The 21,803-nt window shown below is 37.3% G+C and overlaps 1 protein-coding gene across 6 annotated transcripts in view; it reads left to right on the plus strand.

The window, feature by feature from the left end:
- The window catches only part of Tctn3 (tectonic family member 3), a 30,635-nt gene that overhangs the window by 6,857 nt on the left and 1,975 nt on the right, over window positions 1-21,803 (plus strand). For 2 of the 6 annotated variants that reach the window (XM_074078638.1, XM_074078641.1), the window contains 6 exons: window positions 270-377; window positions 5,394-5,488; window positions 5,769-5,922; window positions 10,773-10,910; window positions 17,950-18,136; window positions 18,482-20,857. In XM_074078638.1, the coding sequence (XP_073934739.1) occupies window positions 270-377; window positions 5,394-5,488; window positions 5,769-5,922; window positions 10,773-10,910; window positions 17,950-18,136; window positions 18,482-18,573 (774 nt within the window). In that variant the 3' untranslated portion in view covers window positions 18,574-20,857. Of the gene's footprint in view, window positions 1-269; window positions 378-5,393; window positions 5,489-5,768; window positions 5,923-10,772; window positions 10,911-17,949; window positions 20,858-21,803 lie in introns of those variants that run through there. The other 4 variants (XM_074078640.1, XR_012449672.1, XM_020175046.2 and 1 more) reach the window with 4 other exon arrangements.

A 21,803-nucleotide genomic window follows, 5' to 3' on the forward strand; every position in this document is an offset into this window, starting at 1 on the left:
ACTTTTGAGAAATAGGACTAAGGTGTCCTTGTCAAAATTAGTATATAGTGAATTTCAGAATTAAGATCACTCAGGATTTATTTTGGTGAAGAAAAAAAAGGAAACACTGGAGTATAAAAAGTGCCAGATGATATACTATGGAAGGAAGGCAGATAATTCAGTGCAGCTCATTTATTGTATTTGATGTAAGGAAAGTTAGGAAGCCAGGCAGTAGAAGGTGGGAAAACATGCTTTTCACATTCACTGACATTTCTTCACTCTTTCTGCAGGCCTTTCAACAGAGCATAGCTGCTTCTCCTACTGGTCCTAGAAGTGGGAATCCTGGTTACATTGTTGGGAAGCCACTCTTGGTTCTAACTGGCACTATACGTCACTCAGTATCCTTTGTGCAAATCCTAATGACAAATCCTGTTACCTTGTGAATTTCCCAATTTTTTTTTTTTAATTTATTTTTTTATTATTCATATGTGCATACAATGCTTGGGTCATTTCTCCCCCCTACCCCACCCCCTCCCTTACCACCCACTCCACCCCTTCCCTCTCACCCCCACCCCCTCAATACCCAGAAGAAACTATTTTGCCCTTATGGCTAATTTTGTTGAAGAGAGAGTATAAGCAATAATAGGAAGGAACAAGGGTTTTTGCTAGTTGAGGTAAGGATAGCTATACAGGGAGTTGACTCACATTAATTTCCTGTGCATGTGTGTTACCTTCTAGGTTAATTCTTCTTGATCTAACCTTTTCTCTAGTTCCTGGTCCCCTTCTCCTATTGGCCTCAATTGCTTTTAAGGTATCTGCTTTAGTTTCTCTGCATTGAGGGCAACAAATGCTAGCTAATTTTTTAGGTGTCTTACCTATCCTCATATCTCCGTTGTGTGCTCTCGCTTTTATCATGTGTTCGAAGTTCAATCCCCTTGTTGTGTTTGCCCTTGATCTAATGTCCACATATGAGGGAGAACATACAATTTTTGGTCTTTTGGGCCAGGCTAACCTCACTCAGAATGATGTTCTCCAATTCCATCCATTTACCAGCGAATGATAACATTTCATTCTTCTTCACGGCTGCATAAAATTCCATTGTGTATAGATACCACATTTTCTTGATCCATTTGTCAGTAGTAGGGCATCTTGGCTGTTTCCATAACTTGGCTATTGTGAATAGTGCTGCAGTAAATATGGGTGTACAGGTGCCTCTGGAGTAACCTGTGTCACAGTCTTTTGGGTATATCCCCAAGAGTGGTATTGCTGGATCAAATGGTAGATCAGTGTTTAGCTTTTTAAGTAGCCACCAAGTTTTTTTCCAGAGTGGTTGTACTAGTTTACATCCCACCAACAGTGTAAGAGGGTTCCTTTTTCCCCGCATCCTCGCCAACACCTGTTGGTGGTGGTGTTGCTAATGATGGCTATTCTAAACAGGGGTGAGGTGGAATCTTAGTATGGTTTTAATTTGCATTTCCTTTATTGCTAGAGATGGTGAGCATTTTTTCATGTGTTTTTTGGCCATTTGAATTTCTTCCTTTGAGAAAGTTTTGTTTAGTTCACTTGCCCATTTCTTTATTGGTTCATTAGTTTTGGGAGAATTTAGTTTTTTAAGTTCCCTATATATTCTGGTTATCAGTCCTTTGTCTGATGTGTAGCTAGCAACTATTTTCTCCCATTCTGTGGGTGTTCTCTTCAGTTTAGAGACCATTTCTTTTGCTGAGCAGAAGCTTTTTAGTTTTATGAAGTCCCATTTATCTATGCTATCTCTTAGTTGCTGTGCTGCTGGAGTTCCATTGAGAAAGTTCTTACCTATACCTACTAACTCCAGAGTATTTCCTACTCTTTCCCGTATCAACTTTAGAGTTTGGGGTCTGATATTAAGATCCTTGATCCATTTTGAGTTAATATTGGTATAGGGTGATATACATGGATCTAGTTTCAGTTTTTTGCAGTCTGCTAACCAGTTTTCCCAGCAGTTTTTGTTGAGGAGGCTGCTTTTTCTCCATTGTATATTTTTAGCGCCTTTGTCAAAGATAAGTTGGTTATAGTTGTGTGGCTTCATATCTGGGTCCTCTATTCTGTTCCACTGGTCTTCATGTCTGTTTTTGTGCCAGTACCATGCTGTTTTTATTGTTATTGCTTTGTAATATAGTTTGAAGTCAGGTATCGTGATACCTCCAGCATTGTTCTTTTTACTGAGTATTGCCTTGGCTATTCGTGGCCTCTTGTGTTTCCATATAAATTTAACAGTAGATTTTTCAATCTCTTTAATGAATGTCATTGGAATTTTGATGGAAATTGCATTAAACATGTAGATTACTTTTGGGAGTTTAGAAGACATTTTTACTATGTTGATTCTACCAATCCACAAGCATGGGAGATCTCTCCACTTTCTATAGTCTTCCTCAATCTCTTTCTTCAGAAGTTTATAGTTTTCCTTGTAGAGGTCATTCACATCTTTAGTTAGGTTTACACCTAGGTATTTGATTTTTTTTGAGGCTATTGTAAATGGAATTGTTTTCATATATTCTTTCTCAGTTTGTTCATTATTAGTGTATAGAAATGCTAATGATTTTTCTATGTTGATTTTATATCCTGCTACCTTGCTATAGCTATTGATGGTGTCTAAGAGCTTTTGAGTAGTTTTTTGGGTCTTTAAGGTATAGGATCATGTCATTTGCAAATAGGGATATTTTGACAGTTTCTTTACCTGTTTGTATTCCTTTTATTCCTTCTTCTTGCCTAAATGCTCTGGCTAGGAATTCCAGTACTATGTTGAATAGGAGTGGAGATAGTGGACATCCTTGTCTGGTCCCTGATTTTAGAGGGAATGGTTTCAGTTTTTCTCTGTTAAGTATAATGCTGGCTGTAGGTTTGTCATATATAGCTTTTATAATGTTGAGGTACTTTCCTTCTATTCCTAGTTTTCTTAGAGTTTTTATCATGAAATGGTGTTAGATCTTATCAAAGGCTTTCTCTGTGTCTATTGAAATGATCAAGTGGTTTTTGTCTTTGCTTCTGTTAATGTGGTTTATTATGTTTATTGATTTTCATATGTTGAACCACCCCTGCATTCCTGGGATGAAGCCTACTTGGTCGCGGTGAATAATCTTTTTGATGTGTTGTGGAATTCGGTTTTCCATTATTTTGTTGAGGATTTTTTGCATCAATGTTCATTAAGGAGATTGGCCTATAGTTCTCCTTTTTGGAGGTGTCTTTGCCTGGTTTTGGGATAAGTGTAATACTGGCTTCATAAAATGTGTTTGACTGTATCCAATATCATCTCTATAAAATTCTCATTGAGTACCTGTAGTATTTCTTCTTTTAGATTATTCTTGTGGGCTTTATTGGGTTTTTTGGCATAGTTTATCTTCATTTTGTTGGAGTCTGGATCTGAGTATCTGTTTTCTTCTGTTTTTCCCTCTGGTTCCTGTACTAATTTTTTGCTGTGGGGAAACTGGTTTCCCTGTTTTTTCTGTCTTCCCATCATTGCCCTTGGTGTTTTTATTGTCCCTGTACTGTGTGCAATTAAGTATTTTCTGGCTTGTAATAATAGCACTAGTGATATTTAGAATGGAAGAGTGAGAGGGGATGGAAAGCAAAGAAGTTAAAGGAAAAGGGAAAAACAAATAAGTAGAAAAAAAAACAAGGAAACAAAAAAAAGTTTCAAAGATACAAACAGGGAGAGACAGTGTATTAATCAACTGTAAGCTGAAAAGAGAGACAGAGGATTGAAAATAAAAAATAAAAAGAATAAAGATAAGAATAAAAATAAAAAATAAGTAAATGAAAGAAAAAAATATATATATGTTTAAAAAAATCTCCAAGTTCAAATGCAATGAAGTTTCAGTCTTAATAATTTTGGTGTTCGTCCCTCAGCACCAATCCTGAGATGGTGCCTCAGATGTTCTGTAATTGTCTCATCAAAGGGAAAAAATAAAATAGAACAAAACCACACAAAATAACAAGAAAAAAAACAACCCACAAAGTGTTCCAAGTTCAAATGCAATACAGTTTCAGTAAGTTTTTCAGCATGCAGGTATAGTTCGGTTGTTTTCTCATCAAAGGTAGGGAGAGAGGAAAAAAAAGAGTCTGGAGACAGATCTGTGAATGGCTATCTGTGGCTGTGGCTTGCCTGCCGCTGCTGTCAACCTGCTGTTGCTGGAGGCTTTGTTTATGCAGATCTCTGGGGTGAGCTTACCACTCACGTGGCCCCACAGGCTTTGTTTACTCAGTTCTCATGTGCGCGAGCGGCTGCCACAAGCTTTCCCCTTTCCAAGCACACTTGGGGAGGTGACACCATACCCACTTTCTCAGGCCTGCGTGTTTATTTACAGTTCACAGTGGAAGTGGCTCCTCCCCCCTCTCCTGTGGAGTTTTCCTCCCACTGCTGCTTTTACAAGCTTTCTTGCTCCTGATTGCTGGATGTGTGCTGCTGCTCCTGCCAGCCAGCGTGTTTGTTTATAGCTCACATGGGAAGTGAGTCTTACCCCCTGTGGAGTTTTCCTCCCTCCGCCACTCTTACAAGGTTTCCCACTCCTGGTTGCTGGGCATGTGCTGCGGCTCCCACCTTCCCTGGCCAGGCCCGGCTTGTTTATTTACAGTTCCGGGAGGGGTTCTCCTCCCCCTCCCCCCTCTTTGGCACTCAGGGCGCCCCACCCTCTTTGGTACGCTTCTTTATTGTTCTTATTGCTTATTACTCAGTTTCTGTTTTTTTCCCTGGGTGGGGGTTGATCTGTCCAGGGGGCTATGCTGATCTGGCCCAGGGTTGTCTGTGGGAGTACCATGTACCACTTAGCTCACCTTGTGGTCCATGTCTTCCCAAGCCATCTGGGCGCGGGTGTCTGGCAGCCGCCCAGGGGCCCTCCTGGTTTCTCCGTTTATGTGAAGTGCAGATGGCTCTGCACAGGTTGGAGGTGTGGAGGGGTCAAAGTTTTGCCTCTTCTCGGTGGCCTTGCCTGTAAGGTGTGTCTCCAGCATCTCTCCAAGATTTCACTTTAGGAGGCACGCTTTCTGCTTCCTCCTTCTAGCTGCCATCTGGAATCTCTTCCCAATTCTTGAGGTTCCCTCATTTTTAGATTTTCAGCACTTTATTTATCAAACTATTAGTCTATTATATTATCAAATGTTGAAGCCACCTAGTGTTTAAAATGTAGACTGGCTGAAGGTGAGGATTATACTGATTTTTTGCTTTTTTTAATGAGATACTCACAAACTGATGTGTGATTAACTGTTTTTGGCAAAAACAGTAATTGTCCCTGTGTGTTTTTTAATTACTAGAGGAAAAAACACAAGTTTGTGACTTAAACACCATCTAGATATTCATACACCACAGGATTAAGGGTGCAGTGAAAGGTACTTTCTTTTCCTTCTCTCTTGTGATTTCCTTGACTGTCACTTTTCCTCCTTAGATGAGCCTCTTGCAGAGCCAGGGTAATGGAATTTGCTCTGTTAACAGACATGAAGTACAGTTTGGAGTGAATGCAGTGTCCGGATGCAAGTTCAGGTAATTGTTTGCTTCTGTAACATTTTCCACAATTTCATGTGTTTGTATACAGTAGGTTGATATAGTATATTTTTAATATTTTAAGTGATAGTTCAGAAATAGTCTTTAAATGTAAACAATACTATTTTGCTAAGAGTTTTCTGATGATCCTTAATACCCACTAAGGATTATTTCTTCTAATCTACTGTATGCTATTATTTCTGATGTTTGGATTCACATACTAATGTGGTACACTGCAATGTTATTACTGGGCCCCAGCCTCCATGGTGTTTATTTCCAGGCTGAAGGAGGAGGACTGCCACCACATGCAACAGGAGATTTGTCAGACTCTTCATGGAAGTCCCAGGCCAGAGTACATTGCCATCTTTGGCAATGCTGACCCCTCCCAGAAAGGAGAGTGGACCAGAATCCTCAGCAGGAACTGCAGTGTGTCAGTAAGGAGAGAAATATACTTTTGTTGGTGTCTCTTTTTCCACCTTTGTAAATCTTTCTCTGCCTCTGTGTTCAAATCCTTTACTTCAACCAGGTAGTCTGCTTAAGCCTAGTGCCTTGCACATCCCTAGCACACAGGAGATGCCCAGTAACTATCACTTAAATTAATTGGGGATTGTTCTTCCATGCCATCATGTGCTGTTTTAGTTGTATACCTTCCTTACAGTTTTTCTTTTGGAGTCTTTAAGCTTCTCTTTTCAAGCTCTTCATAAAATGTGTAAAAGTTATTTTTAAGTATACTTACCCTACTGTGCTGTAGAACACTAGAAATTATTTTTCCTATTTCACTATAATTTGGTACTGGATATCCAACCTTTCTCTATCCACTCCTCACCCCTTATCTCTAGTAATCAATATTCTACTCTCTTCTATTATGAGATCAACATTTCTAGTTGCCACATATGAGCAAGAATATGTTGTATGTGTCTGGCTTATTTTATACAGTATAATGTCCTTCAGTTCCATCCATTTAACTGCAAATGATAGGACTTCATTCTTTTCTTATGATGAATAATAATTCCATTGGCAAAATTAGTATATAATGAATTCCAGTATTAAGATCATTCAGGATTTAATTTGGTGAAGAAAAATAATAAAGGAAATACTGGAATATAAATTGCCAAACACTGCACTAGGGAAAGAAACCAATTGGTTTATAGACCACATTTTCTTTATCCATTAATTGTACCTTGATTAATTCCATATCTTGACTGCTGTAAATTATATTGCAATAAACATGGGAATGTAGGAATCTCTTTGATATGCTGATTTTATTTTCTTTGGCTTTGGAGTGGGATTGCCAGGTCATATGGTTAAATCTATTTTTGAGAAACCTCCATACTGTTCTCCACAATGGCTGTACTGACTTACATTCCCACCAGCAGTGTATGAGTTCCCCTTTTTCCATATCTTTGCCAGCATTTCTGTTTGTTTGTTTTTGCTTTTTTTATAATATCCATTCTAACATAGTATACCTCATTGTGGTTTTTATTTGTATTTCCATGATTGTCAGTGATGTTGAATATTTTTTCATATACTTGTTGTCATTTGTATTTCTTTTGAGAAATGTCTATTTAGATCATTTGCCCATTTTTAAATTGAATTTTTTGATTTTTTTAGTTGCTTATTTGTTGTTTCCTTTGCAGTGCAGAAACTTTAGTTTGATATAATCCTATTTATTTATTTTTGCTTTTGTTGCTTTAGTTTGATACAGTCCATTTTGTTTATTTTTGCTTTTGTTGCATATGTTTTGGGGGGTCTTATTTTAAAAAATCATATGCCTTATACTGATATCTTGAAGTGTTTCACCTATGTTTTCTTCCAGTAGTTTCACAGTTTCTGGGCTGACACATAGATCTTTGGTAGTTGATTTTTGTATATGGTAAGAGACAGGTCAAGTTTCATTATTCTGTATATGATTATCCAGTTTTCCCTGCACCATTTATTGAAGAGGTTGTCCTTTCTCCAATGTATGCTTTTGGCGTTTTTGCTAAGAATGAGTTAGCTGTAGCTGGGTAATACTTGTTTCTAGATTCTCTATTCTGTTCCTCTGATCTATGTGTTAGTTTTTATGCTAATAGCATGCTATCTTGATCATTATAACCCTATATATCTGAGATCTGTACATCAAGTATTGTGATACCTCGAGTTTTGTTCTTTTTGTTCATGACTGCTTTGGCTGTTTTGGGTCTTTTGTACCATATAAATTTAGTTTTCTATTTCTGTGGAGAAACCCATATGCATTTTGATAGCAAATGCATTGAATCTGTGAGTTACTTTGAGTAGTTATAGACATTTTAACAATATTAATTCTTCCAATCTATACATGTGGGAGGGCTTTCCATTTTTGTGTGTATGTGTTTCCTGCATCAGTATTTTATAATATTTATTGTAGAGCTTATTCACTTCCTTAAATTTATCCCTACATATTTTAATTTTTTTGAAGCCATTATGAATGGGACTGTTTTCTTGATTTCTTCTCAGCAAGTTCATTATTGGCATATAAATAGGCTCCTTATTTTTGTATGTTGATTTTGTACAGCTTTTGATGGAGTCTGGGTTTTTCTACATACAGGATTCTATAATCTGCAAACAGATAATTTTAATTTCTCCCTTATTATCTATAAGCCTTTTATTTCTTTCTTTTGTCTAATTGTTCTTGCAAAGACCAGTACTGTGCTGAATAAGAGTGTTCAAAGTAGACATCCTTATCTTGCTCCAGATCTTAGAGGAAGCAACTTCAGCTATTCCCTGTTTAGTGTAATGTTGGTTATGGGTTTGTCACATATATTTTTTATTATGTGAGGTGCTTTTCTTCTATACTTAATTTGTTGAGAGTTTTTTTTTTTTATCATGAAGGTGTGTTGAATTTTATTAAATGCTTTTTCTGCATCTATTAAGATGATATTTTTTTCATTCTTTATTCTGTTAATTTGATATAATACATTATTAATTTTCATGTGTTGAACCACCCTTGCATCCATGAAAACAATCCCAGTTGATCATGGGTATGATTTTTTTAATATGCTGTTGGATCTGATTTGTTAGTATTTTTTTGAGATTTTTACATCTATGCTTATCAGGGATATTGGTTTATAGTTTTAGTATTGGTTTGGTATGTGGGCAATGCTGGCTTTGTAGGAGGTGTGTAGCAGAATCCCCTCCCCTTTCATCTTCTGGAATAGTTTAAGAAGAATTGGGGTCAAGTTCTCCTTTAAAAAGTTGGTAGACTTTAGCAATGAGGCCCTTCTGTCCTGAGCTTCTTTTTTTGTTTGGAAGACTTTTTTTTTTTCTTTTTTTTTTTTTTTTTGATTTGATTCAGTCTCTTTATTCATTATTGGTCTGTTCATGTTTCTTATATCTTCATGGTTCAGTTTTGGTAGGTAGTATGTATACCTAATGGTCTTTTGTGTTTCTGTGGTATTAGTTTTAATGTTTTCTTTTTCATCTCTGATTTTGAGTCTTTTTTTTTTTTTTGTCCTGGTTATTCTAGCTAAAGGTTTGTCAATTTCACTTATTCATTTAAAAAATCCAATTCTCCATTTTATTGATCTTTGTATTATTGTATCAGTTTCTATTTCACTTATTTCTACACAGATCTTTGTTATTTCTTTCCTTCTACTAATTTTGGGATTGATTAGTTTTTGCTTTTCTAGTTTCTGGTTTGTATTTGCACTATTAGGTTTTTTGAAATCTTTCTATTTTTTTAAGGAAGACACTTATTGCTATGAACTTGTCTCTTAGTACTTTAGTACTGCTTTTGCTCTATCTCATAGGTTTTGGTATGTGATGTTTCCATTTTCACTTGTTTTGGGAAATTTTTTTATTTCCCTCAAGATTTGATGACTTTCATGAGCCCCCTTCCCCCCTTTTTTTTAAACATACTAGGGTTTGAACTCATGGCCTCATGCTTGTCTACCATTTGAGACATGTTTTCAGCACTTTCTGTTTTAATTATTTTTGTCAGATAGGGTCTCATGCTCTTGCCCTGCACTAGCCTCACACTGTAATCCTACCTCTACCTCTAGGTGTAGCTGAGATTACAGGTATGAACCACCTTGTCTGACTTGTTCTTTGAGCTAGAGTCTCACTAACTTTTTGATTGTGCTGGTCTTGAACTATGATCCTACTGCTCTCTGCCTCCCAAGTAGTTGGGATTTTAGGCATGAGCCACCACACCCTGCCTTAGCATGTACAGTAAGCTTAACTTCTTTGTGGATTTGTTAAAGTGGTTTTGAACAAGCATGGTCAAAAATAATAAAATTTAAAAATCAAAGTAAATTTTAAAGACAATAATTTTAAATTTCTATGTGCGTATTACCCAGCTCTATTGATGCAGAAAAGCTTAGCATTATTGTCAGTTGTGGTTAAGTCATTGTGTGATCTACTGAGTGTTTCCCTACCCTTAATTTTGTGAAAATCTGTCTCCCAAAAAGCAGATGGAGCTCAGGAAGCAAGGTAAAAGTGAACGTGCCTAATGGCAGTGATAAAGTGAAAATTTGAGATTTGTTGGAAGGTGACATGTCTTTGAACAGAAGTTGGGCAATGTTACAGGGAAAATGAATCAAGTATCCACAGTACAGCACTGAACTCTATGCATCCTGAGCATTCATAGTTTTTCTTCAGTGGCAGTCTCCTTGGAACCATATACCCATGGATTCCAAGGGTCTACCATATTTGTACAACCTCTGAAGTTGCTCTTGTTGATTTCTAGTTTTATTCTTTGTGGTCAGAGAAAATACATGAAGGGCTGGGGGTAAGTCTCAGCTAGGAGAGAGCTTGCCTATGCATAAGGCCCTAAGTTTCAAACCCAGTGCGGGTGGAAGGGCCAGAAAAGATACATGATATGATTTTGATTTTTTAAAAAATTTGTTGAGACTTATTTTGCTTCCTAGCTCATGGAGAATGTTCTGTTTAGTTGTATACCTGTTTATATGCCATTTCTCTACCCAAATTTGCCTTTAATCACTTATTTCTCACAGTCACATATTATTCATCCTGGTTCCACAACACCATCCCCAGCCAGAAATATCCATTTCCTATGACATTTCACAACACTTACAATGCATCACTTACCGTGCGTTTCTTATAACCATTGCACATTTTCTTAATAAATATGTTTAAGCTCAGGAACAATAATGTGGTCTACTGTGAACTTTTGTGTGCTTGTTCTAAGCCATACTGGCTTCTGTATTATTGTAATATGCTTAGGAAGTGGTGTCTGGGCAGTGCGTGGTGACTGATTATAGGCAACTATCAGTACATTTAGCAGATGCTTCTTCACCTTCCTCAGGCTGAGAACTGTACTTCCTGCTGTCTCATCCCAGTGTCCCTGGAGATCCAGGTGTTGTGGGCATATGTAGGCCTTCAGTCTAACCCACAAGCTCATGTGTCAGGAGCTCGATTCCTGTACCAGCACAAGTCCATACAGGTAAGTGATGGCTCATAAAGGAACACTAAGCCCTATAATGTCTACACTGGCTTATCAGCCATTTGAGGACTAGATCATTTTTTAACTTCTGAGTGGATAATTTATGTTAGCAACGAATGTTTAAATGAATGAGTTGACACAATTTTAAATTTTCTAGTCTTGTTCTCCCTGCATGGTTACTAAAATTGTAAATAGAGCCTATATTCATTTTTCTCTCTTTTTTATTTAGTTTTTATCCCAAGATTTCAGTTTTTTTTAATAATTCTACCCCTATCACTATGCTGCTTGATTTATTTTCAATAAATGTGTGTTCACTATGACAATCACACAGTTACTTGTTTCTGAACCTGTTGAGTATTGCAGTCACTGGTGTGAGTAGTTTATAGTCACCAATTCTTGATTCTGTGTGCTCCCTTTTATAAATGTTTTTAATCTGTAGAAATGCATATCTATTGTTTATAATGTACCTTAGGACAGCTTTAGCATCTGCGTTGGTTTTAGAACCTAATCTTCAGCTTTACAAGTTTAAAAGCATGATATTTCACTCTACTTAGAAATGATCAGGTCCTGGTGAAATGACTCATAAAACTGGGTATGCCAGTTTATTAGCTTTTAGTGAAAATTAAAACATATTGAAATTCCTATCTGTTGCACTGTGTTTACTTTCCAGAAAAGAAGTAAAGTTGAGACTACATTTAGGTCAGACTACATTTGGGTCAGCTGTCCCTCACAGCAGGGTTGATTTTTCTGTGATTATAAAGGGGTTAACACTCAGGCAACCCGAAATTGTATTGCTGAGAACATTCCAATCTTTCCTTATGAAGAACCATTTCTTTAAAGCTCACATAATCCATAAGATACATAGACTTTAGGGTTGGGGTTGTAGCTCAGTAGCAGCACTTGCCTAGCAAGTTTTTTAATGCTGGGTTCAATCCTCAGCATTAAAAAAACAAAAAAAGGTTTTATTGCTTACAAATTATACCTCAACAAAAATTTTAAAACTGAGCAAAAAGGCATTTAAGAAAAATGAAAAGGAAGGCCAAAGACTCAGGAAAAATACTTATAATACATGTACCTGACAGTGTTCTTTTATGTAGAATAAAGACTTCATACAGCTCAATAATAAATTGCACACTTGAACCAAAGATGTATTTGCTCTAGTTCATAGTTTGAATGTAGCTACAAAAGCATAAATCTAAACAAGTAGCCATGGCTTTTTCTTTAAAATAATAGTTTTCATTTGTAATGAGTTGGTGAAGATGTATATATATGTATTGTGTAGTTCTTATTACCAAAGCCAAACAAAACCTAATCCAAACTCTTCATGTTTCAAAGTAAATCTTATTTTGGGACAAAGGATTTTGTTGCATTGTAAATTGAATGACTTGAATGTGATGGCACATGCTTGTAATCCCAGCATTCAGGAGACTACAGCAGGAGTATTGCAAGTTGAGGCCGGCCTGGGCTACACAGTGAGGTCCAGTCCAGCCCAGAGCACATAGTGAGACCTTGCTTCAAAAAGCCACAAAATGAGTAAGAAAAGTTGAAGCAAGTAAATCCCTCCAACTTCACAAAGTGTTAAAACAGAATTGCCAGTGGTAATTTCTGAAGTAGACATCATAAAATATCATAGCTTAAAGTAGAAATAAATTAAGTCAACCATACATAATAGACTTGGTTATGTGTCTTTTGTCTGTCTTCATAAAAGAAATGAGGCAACCAGACTGAGGGAGTTGTTTTTGTGGTGCTCACACAGTGAATAGCCAAATCTCTCACTTTGTCTATATATAACTTAAAAATGCAAATAGAAAACCTATAGACTTCATAATTCAAATATGATACACTGAACTTAACTCAAAAGCCTTGTTCTGCTTGTTGTACTAAAACTTACATTCTGACATGAGTCAATAACATTTAATATTGTCCAGTGACCTTGTCAGTGTAATTCAGTTCCTTTTAAATGGATGATCTGCTGGGCTTCATTTGTTCCAAACCTCCACACAGTCATGGAGGCAGTTTGTTTTAGTTTTAATTGACACATAGTAATTGTACATATTTATGGGGTGCAAAATAGTACTTCAATACTTGTATACAATGTGTACTGATCAAATGAGTAATTAGTATTTTCACAGTCTCAAACATTTATCATTTCTTTGTGTTGCAGACATTCAAAGTCCTCTCTTTCAGGTATTCTGAAATATACAGTAAACTGTTAACTACAGTCACTCTACTGTGCTATAGAACACAAAACTTGTTCCTCCTACCTAACTACTTTGATACCTGGTGTCCATTCTATCACCCCTCACTCTACCCTCTCCAATCAAGGCATTTTTCTTAATAAATGAAGGATAAGTATTTTACTTGAAATGCTTGTTAGTAAATAAATATATGAATTACTACATTTAAGGCCAACCTTTAGGGATGCTAATTATGGTGTGGTGGGAAGGGTAAGGCGTCAAATAGTGATGTATAATTGTGACACATACTTTCTACCTGTAAATCATTATGTTTTGTTACTTTATAGTATTTCCCTACCTCCAAAAATACTTCTACTGTTTGTCAAAAAATTTTTTGAGTACCAAGTACCATGCCTGGAGCTGGACTGTTGTGAACTGGAATAAAATACTGTCCCTGGAAGTTATGAGGCAATGTTGAGGGAGGTTAGAATGCTGCTATGGAAATTCATTAGGAGATACTGATAGCCTGACCTAAGTAGACAGACTCCAAACAGCTAAACATGCCATAAATCAGTCAGTTCTACTTTTCTTGCATATTTTGTTTATGGAGACTTCTTGGGAATTCTTGCTTCTTATGTTTAACTCACTATCACTAGGCACTACTTTTTATTATTTGTTTACTATCTTGTTTTGGAGAAGCTCAAATTCTAAATAGCCTCTTTGGAAAAAGGTGCATGTAAAGTACATGTTTTTGCTGGGTGTGGTGGCCTATGCTTGTAATTTCAGCACTGGGGAGGCTGAAACAGTGGATTGTGAGTTCTGTGCTGGACTGGACTACATAATATGACCCTCTCTCTCAAGAAAAAAAAAACATTTATTTTTTCTTTAGTTTACGTGTCTAAAAACAACTTCAGCCATCATCATCATGATGCCTAAATGATTATTTGGCTGGGTATAAAATTCTAGATTGAAGATTACTTTCACTCAGAATTTTTTTTCCTTTTTGGTGGTGTCAGGGATTGAACCCAGAGCCTTGTATATGTTGGGAAGCACTCTGTCACTGAGATAACATCTCCAGTCCTTTATCACTTTGAGACAGTATCTTGCTAAATTGCCCAGGCTATCCTAGAACTCTCTTCCTCCTTCCCAAGTATCTGGAATTATGGGCGCATGTCACCATACCTGACTTCACTAAGGATTTTGAAGACATTCTTCCATTGTCTTCTAATTCTAAAACTGCAGTTCAGAAGCGATTTTGAGATATCTTTCTGTTCCTAGAAGTCTGGAGTTTCCACAGTATTATTCTGGATAGGTCTTTTTTTCTTTCATTACACTGAATAATTTATGGGCTTCTTCTTTTTTTTTTTTTTCACTCTGGGAACTCAGTTGTGCAAGAATTCAGTTATTACATGTTTATTAATTTCTTACTCTTTTCTCTGTTCTTTTTGGAATTCTTATTAGTCTGTTACAGGGATTCCAGTAATTACTTTGATTGATTCACTAATCACTTTTTATTTTCTCTCATTGTCTCTCTTTTGGCTCCTTCTAGAAAATTTCTTCAGTTTATCTTTTTACTGTGATTTTTCCAGGGAGGTGCAGTGTTGGGATCATACCCAAGGCCTTTCCTGAACTTTTTATTTGAGCTATCTAATGTTTAATTATTAAGAGCTAGTGTGTATGTGCATGTGATGTGTGTGTGGTGTGTGTGTGCGTTATGTGTACGGAATGTGGGTGTGGTGTGGTGTGTGTGGGTGTGTGTGTATGTGTTGGGAATGGAACCCAAGGCCTCAAGCATGCTAGGCAAGTGCTTTACTACTAAGCTGCAACCCCAACCCAAGCTCTTTCTTATTCTTTAAATACGATCTTTTTCTTACATATTTTTGAAGTTATTGACAACTTTGCATCTTCATCTTTCATTATCTGAGTTTCCTCTGACTGCTTATTCTGTTCATTTGATTGTATTTAATGTAAGAAGCTCCCCCTGCACATGTTTGTGGATCTCTATCTGCCTATCCAAAAGAAGAGTTAAGCTACTCAGCTGTCTGAAATCTCAGTGATCATGGGTAAGACTTGCTGTCCTGGGGTCTTCACTGTAGGGCAGTTAGGTGCAGTTGCTTTGGGGGTTGTGGAACTCCCAGATGTTAGTATCTTTTTGTCTTTGATGGGATTGTTAATTTTTTTCCCAGAGAAGACCTTCCAGTCGAATACATCTGCCAGCATTTTACAGCTAGATAAGGAAAGTGGTTTCAACATACAGTTATGCCCCTATTTTTAGTTCCGTGCCTCACTCTTTACTTACCAATGCCCAGTGTCCCTAAGTCCAGAATTTCTCTGGGTCAAATTGTCCAGTCTTTTGTTGAAGTGGGGAAAAGATAGTTTCCTATCTCATTGAGGGGATATTGTTCAGTAACCATTTTCTCTCTCTCCCTCATCCTGCCTCCCTTTCATATCCTCTTACTGAGTTTTTCAGAGTTCCACAAAGAAGACCTGCTTGCTTCTGGTCTCTGAAGGCCTTTTAGGGTGGCCTGCATTCTTGTGAAAACTTGCCTCCATTTGTTTTCTGTTTTCACATACTGCTATGTCTTCATATTTCAATAAAAATGAAGTTTTTGTATCTGTTTCTTATTGGATTGAAGTGGTTTTGAGGTATAGAGAAAAGACATGTGTTTATACTGTTGCCTTAAAATCCAGTCTAATAGTAGCTCTTGATGGGCACATTTGTGGGTAAGTCTGAAAGAACAAGTGTTCAAATAGCTTCTATTATGTGGGGTTTCCTAGTTTCCTTAAAACTATATACTTAAGTAGATCTGAGTCTAATGATTGCCTCCTTGGGCTTGTAGTTATCTTAGAGGTTGATTCTGGGCATAGGCCAACCTAAAGGCTCTAGAAAGTCCCAGAGTTGAGAGGTTGAGGAAGCTAATGGCACTCATCTTTTCTCTATCTGGTTTTGCAACCAATGAAAAGCAATCAGACACAATTCATTACATTTTTTAAAGAGCTAGTAAGGAGGATTTTGAATGTTCCCAACATAAACAAATTATAAATGTTTGAGATGATGGCTATGCCAGTTATCCTGATCTGATTGTACATTATATATATATATATATATATATATATATATATATATAAATGTCACACTGTACTCTATAAATATATAATTATCTATTAAAAATTTCAAATGAAAAATTTTAAAAAGGAGTCAGACATATACCCCAACATATCAATTTGTTACTAATAAACACTGGTAAGTATATGTGGCTTGAGTATTTAGTAGTGGGCTCCCTAATGCAGTACTGCACTCTTCCATCATGAGACTGCTACCCCAATTCCAACCAAGGCTCCTTGGAAGAGTGTCCTCCTGGGATTACTAGTGGGAAAGTGAAAAATTTTCCCTCCTCCTGAAGGTCAGAAATGAATCAAAATAGAACATTAATTAAGTCAACTTCTAAACAACTCAACTCAAAACTAAAAATTCATTTCTGTTCTTTTTCCCATCCCAAATATTTCTAGTCATCCTGGCTAGTCTAGCTCACCAGGCACTCTGCAATGAGATTAAGTAATGCTCTTAACACTTCCATAATGTCAGGTTTGCCCCAATTATAATGGGAAGTGATTTACTCCTCTTTCTATTGTAAGTTCCTGGGGAAAAATCAAATTCCTAACAATAAATTTTTTTCCCAGAGAAAGTTTATTACTTATTGTTTAGTTTACTACTTAAAACATCTCCTAATTTTCTTTGTCTGGTTAGTCTCAGCCAGTTTTCGATGCCTGGCTGGAGTCAGGATTCCCTTGGCAGTTCAGCCTAGGCTGGCTATCCATGGAATGTATAATTCAGTATCTCAGAAGTTGTATTATTTTATCCAAGTGAGCTTCACAGTTTAAAAACAGAATCTAAAAGGTTAATAAGAAATGTAAAATGCCAGGTGCCAGTGGCTCATACCTGTAATCGTAGCTCCTTGGGAGGATGAGATCAGGAGGATCATAGTTTGAGGCCAACCTGGACAAATAGTTCACAAGATCCCATCTCCAAAATAACCACAGCAAAAATGGACTGGAGGTGTGGCTCAAGTGGTAGAGTGCCTGCTTTGTAAGCATGAAGTCCTGGGTTCAAACCCCAGTCCCACCAAAAAAAAAAAAAAAGACATATAAGATTATATCAGCATTGGCCTTACGCCTTACACCCATTTTAAAAATCAGGCAAAAATAAATTAAATAAATAAATATGGCCCGTACAAGGGTTATTCCAGGTAAAATTACACTAGATAGTTATTTTCTGTCAAATTATAATGAGAAGTTTGCTTAGTAAGCGTAGAGTCAGAACAAAAAAGGAATTCATTTTAAGTAAACATGATTCTAGTTCTTGCATCATCAACTGTAGCCATATCCAAAAGCCATGTCTGTTAGATTAGATACTTTGAGTCCTTTCTCCTGGGAGCATCTGTTTTATTTGACTTGAATTGGTGATTGGGAGGATCCTTTCAAACCCATGAACTTTCACCTTTTTTTACTGCACCCACTCATGTATGTGTACTGTTACAGAGCATGCATCTCATGGGACATGATAGGATAGAGCTCCTAAGCACGTACTAGTAGCAGTTTTGTCATGTGGCCTCTCTTATATCTGGCAGCTCCCTAACTGGTGCAGCTAGAGTTATTCATGTAACTGTTCAGAGTCTTGGCGTTATGGACCGTTACTAAGAAATGCATTTCCTCATAGAAGAGAACTACATAGATCATAGGCATATATTGCTTACAGCAATTTGTTTTCAGTCTTTCTTCAGAGAAAGTAATGATTAAGCCAACTTGGAGGACCATATGAATGAATATCAAGCACTGACTTATTGTTGACTTTCTCACTGTAGGATTCCCAAAATGGAGCAGAAGTCTCTTTGACAACTCTTGTGAACTTTGTGGACATTACCCAGAAGCCAGAGCCTCCAAGGGGCCAACCCAGAATGGACTGGAAATTGCCATTTGACTTCTTCTTTCCCTTCAAAGTGGCATTCAGCAGTGGGATAGACTCTCAAAAAGGCTCAGCCTCTGCCATCTGTATCCTGTGCCTCTTACTACTCGGAGTTTTCAACTTACACACTAAGTGAAGAAAGAGGGTAATTACATTTCAGTTTTCCCTATGGGAAGCTCTAAGGCAGCTTACTTGACTAAATAGATATTTACCTGCTCATGACTGGGGAAGAACAGTTAAGAAAACAGAACCTAACCAAAGGAATTTTAGTACAGGAAAGAAGCTGTTTTAGAAAAACAATAAATATATCTGCAGGCTACCAGGTACATATCCTCTGCTTCTCAAGCTGGGGAAGCTAGGCTTATCTCCAGCCCTTCTGGCTACATTTTGCTTGACTAAAGGTTTTCAAGATCCTTATCCATCTTCTCCAGGCACAGTTGGGCCCAGCAGAAAGAGAAACTGCCTGTTGTCACCCAGAATGAACTCAGAATGGCTGCCCTCTGGACTTAGGATGACTATTTAGGCCAGGAAACTGCTGGCTCTACAGTTGTCTGACTCCTTTGCCAAGGTCTGGCCACACCCTTTGCCCAGACAAGAGCAGGGATAGTAATTCTTTCTGCTCAGTTTCCAAAATGAACGTGGAATCCCAGATTCACTTAATACCAGCAAATGACCATTTCTGTTCCTTCCTTCCCTTCATCATGGTGAGGAGAAGTAAAACTGTTTAAGAGCACTGTTGTACTAAGTCCAGCAACAAGGCAGAAGTTAACTGTCCTGTGATGTACCTTATGATTATTTGTTCTATGTGTATAAGATTTTAAAAAAGCCAGGCACATAGCTCATGTCTGTAATCATAGCTACTCAAGAGGTAGAGATCAGGAAGATAGTAGTTCCAGGCCAGCCTGAACAAAAAGTTTACAAGACCTCATCTCAACCAATAAGAATCTGGGTTTGGTGGCACCTATGCACGAAGCGTAAATATCATGATTTAGGCTGGCCCAGGCATAAAAGCAAGACCCTATTTAGAAAATGACTAAAGCAAAAAGTGCTGGGGGTATGGGTCAAGTGGTAGAGCACCTGCCTAGCAAGCACAAGGCCCTGAGTTCAAAACCCCAGTACTGCCAAAAACAAAAAAAAGGAAGCTTAAGCATGGTGGCACGTGCCTGTAATCCCTGCCCTTGGAGGCTGAGGCAGGAGGATTGAGTGTATAAGGCCAGCTTAGGCTACACAGTGAGACTCTGTCTCAAAAAACACAAAAAGAACTTTGACACATTGCATAATAGCATTCAGATCAGGGAACTTGGGTTCTTTTCCTGAGAGATACTCTCTGAAGACCCCAATTTTATGCCAGTGACTCATTCAGTGTGAAATCTATTTTTGTAAGTATAAGGTAATGGCAACTTACAAAAGGTCCTGCTTGGCCAATTCAGAGATTCTGGCATACAGAGAAAACTATTCAAAACGGTAATTTCCTATTACTGTTCCTTAGGAAAGGAATTGGTTGAGAATTATAATAGAAAACATGGAAAGCAGGAAGCATAAAAAGGCTTAGGCCTGATTCATGCTATTCTTGTAATTAAGGCAAATTTTTATTGAGGATATCATTAAATCTAATTTAACTTTAAGCTCTGGCATTAAAAAACTGAATATAAAGAATAGAATGTAATGGAATAACTCCAGTGAAACTGTGAAACTGAATTGTAAGGTACAGCCCCTCTGTGACCTGACAGTTTGTTGGGGGAAGACTGATGTATGGCACAAGAGAGACATTTGTTTGAGAAGTGGACAATCACTGTGGCCTAGACTAGTGAGGGGCAAGCTTTGAGGAGGTAGTGAGGTTGGGCATAACATGGCAGATGGGGAAGGCTGGAGAGGGAGTAGGAGGAGGAGGTGAAATTGGAACAACCTAAGGGAAGGCCCAGGGATTCTTGTGGACCAGCTGTTAAGGGACAGAAGCAGTCATAGTTGAAACACTGAATAGACAAAGCAGAGAGGATGGGAGTTTATTGTGCGCAAACCTGAAAGCCAGGCTAGAGACAGCATGGTTTTTTCCACAGCATGTTAACACTCTGAAACCTTTCAATAAAGCTAGACTTAGTTACAGTAAATCCTGCTTCATGAGCAGAAAGTGCTAATTGCACACACCATCTCTGAACTGGTTTATCACTTTGCTCCATTCCAAAGTCCCTGAAAAGCAACCAGTTTCCCTGAAGAAAGAGGCAAAGTTCTTGTGGCAGGTATTATAAAACTAGAGGAACTATTTCTGTATGAGGGGCATTCTGCATAGGGCAGTCAGGAACTGGTATACCAATGGCACAGTTTGCAACGGAGTTTTACATAGGTATTTCATTCAGTAACCTTGCTTCTGAGGAGACCTGTAGTAAAACTGACCACAAAGCTATTAAGAGCATTTAGCTTCCCAAGTGTGATCTTACAGAGAAATAACTTTATGTGGCAACTCATCCTAGGTTATGGGGTAGCAGACAGATGACAGGTTCTTTGAAGAATTTCTCCCTCTTCTTTTTTATCCCCAGCACCACTCCTTTATTCAGATTCTTAATCTCATGCCTAACTGGAATGAAACTCTAAATAAAATTTATTCTTTTAAAGTGTATAATTTAGTGCAGTCACAGTTAAGTAACAATCATCACTAATTCCAGAATGCTTTATCACACTAAAAAAAAAAACTACTTACTTGCAGTCACTTGCCACTTCCCTTTCCCCACAGTCCCTGGCAATCACTAATATCCTTTGTCTTCAGCGATTTCCTATTCTAGACATCATAAAAATGCAATCTTAAAACGTGACCTTTTGTGTTGAGCTTCTTTCTCTTTGCGTAATGTTTTCAAGGTTCATCCATGTTGTAGTATGTATCAGTCTTTTCTACTTTATGGCTGAATAATATTCCATTACAAAGATTAACACAAAGTGATTTGTCCATCAGTTGCTGGACATTTGGGTTATTTCCAGTTTTTGGCTATTATGAATAATACTGTTATGAATACTTGTGTAAGTTTCTGTTTGGACATACTTCTTCATTTTTCTTAGGTATATACATATGTGTGTGTACATATATATATATATACATATATGGAGAACTACTAGGTCATATGGTAATTCATACATTTATTAAGGAACTGCCAGCCTACTTTTCAAAGTGGCTGCAATATTTTTGCAGTCCCACCAGGCAGCATTATAATGGTTCTAATTTCTGGACAACATTTGTTACTGTCTTTTTTTTTTTTTATGTTGTCTGTCATAATGAATGTGAAATGACATCTCATGATCGCTGTGCCTTTTTAAAATGTAACATACAAAGATCTTACACCAGAAATCAGCACATCTGTTCTTCCAAAGCAGAATTCCTCCAGAGTACTTTCCTCTGTACCTGTGCTAATGAACTCCTAAGCCTACTTTCCAAATAGAAGGCTGTTGAGCGTACTTTGGATAAGATTTTATCTTCTTATCTGCACTCACTCTCCTTATGATAGAACTTCAAAATTATTTTCTTCATTTGAATGATTGGCACACATTAGGTTCTATATTTTGTTTTCTTTGCATTTTGAAAACCATTTATAGAACGATGTAGTCTTAGTTCTCTCCCTACACACAGGTAAGTTATCAACCACTTACTGCATAAAAGATCTTTCTTATAATAATGTATTCAATTTAAAGAACAAGTTTTACTTTAAATGGATATTTACAGTTTGGATAAAATGAAGTTGAAATTTTAGCCATCCCACTGCAAGTGTA

This window comes from Castor canadensis, chromosome 7 (assembly GCF_047511655.1).
Source record: "Castor canadensis chromosome 7, mCasCan1.hap1v2, whole genome shotgun sequence".
NCBI classification, from domain to species: domain Eukaryota; kingdom Metazoa; phylum Chordata; class Mammalia; order Rodentia; family Castoridae; genus Castor; species Castor canadensis.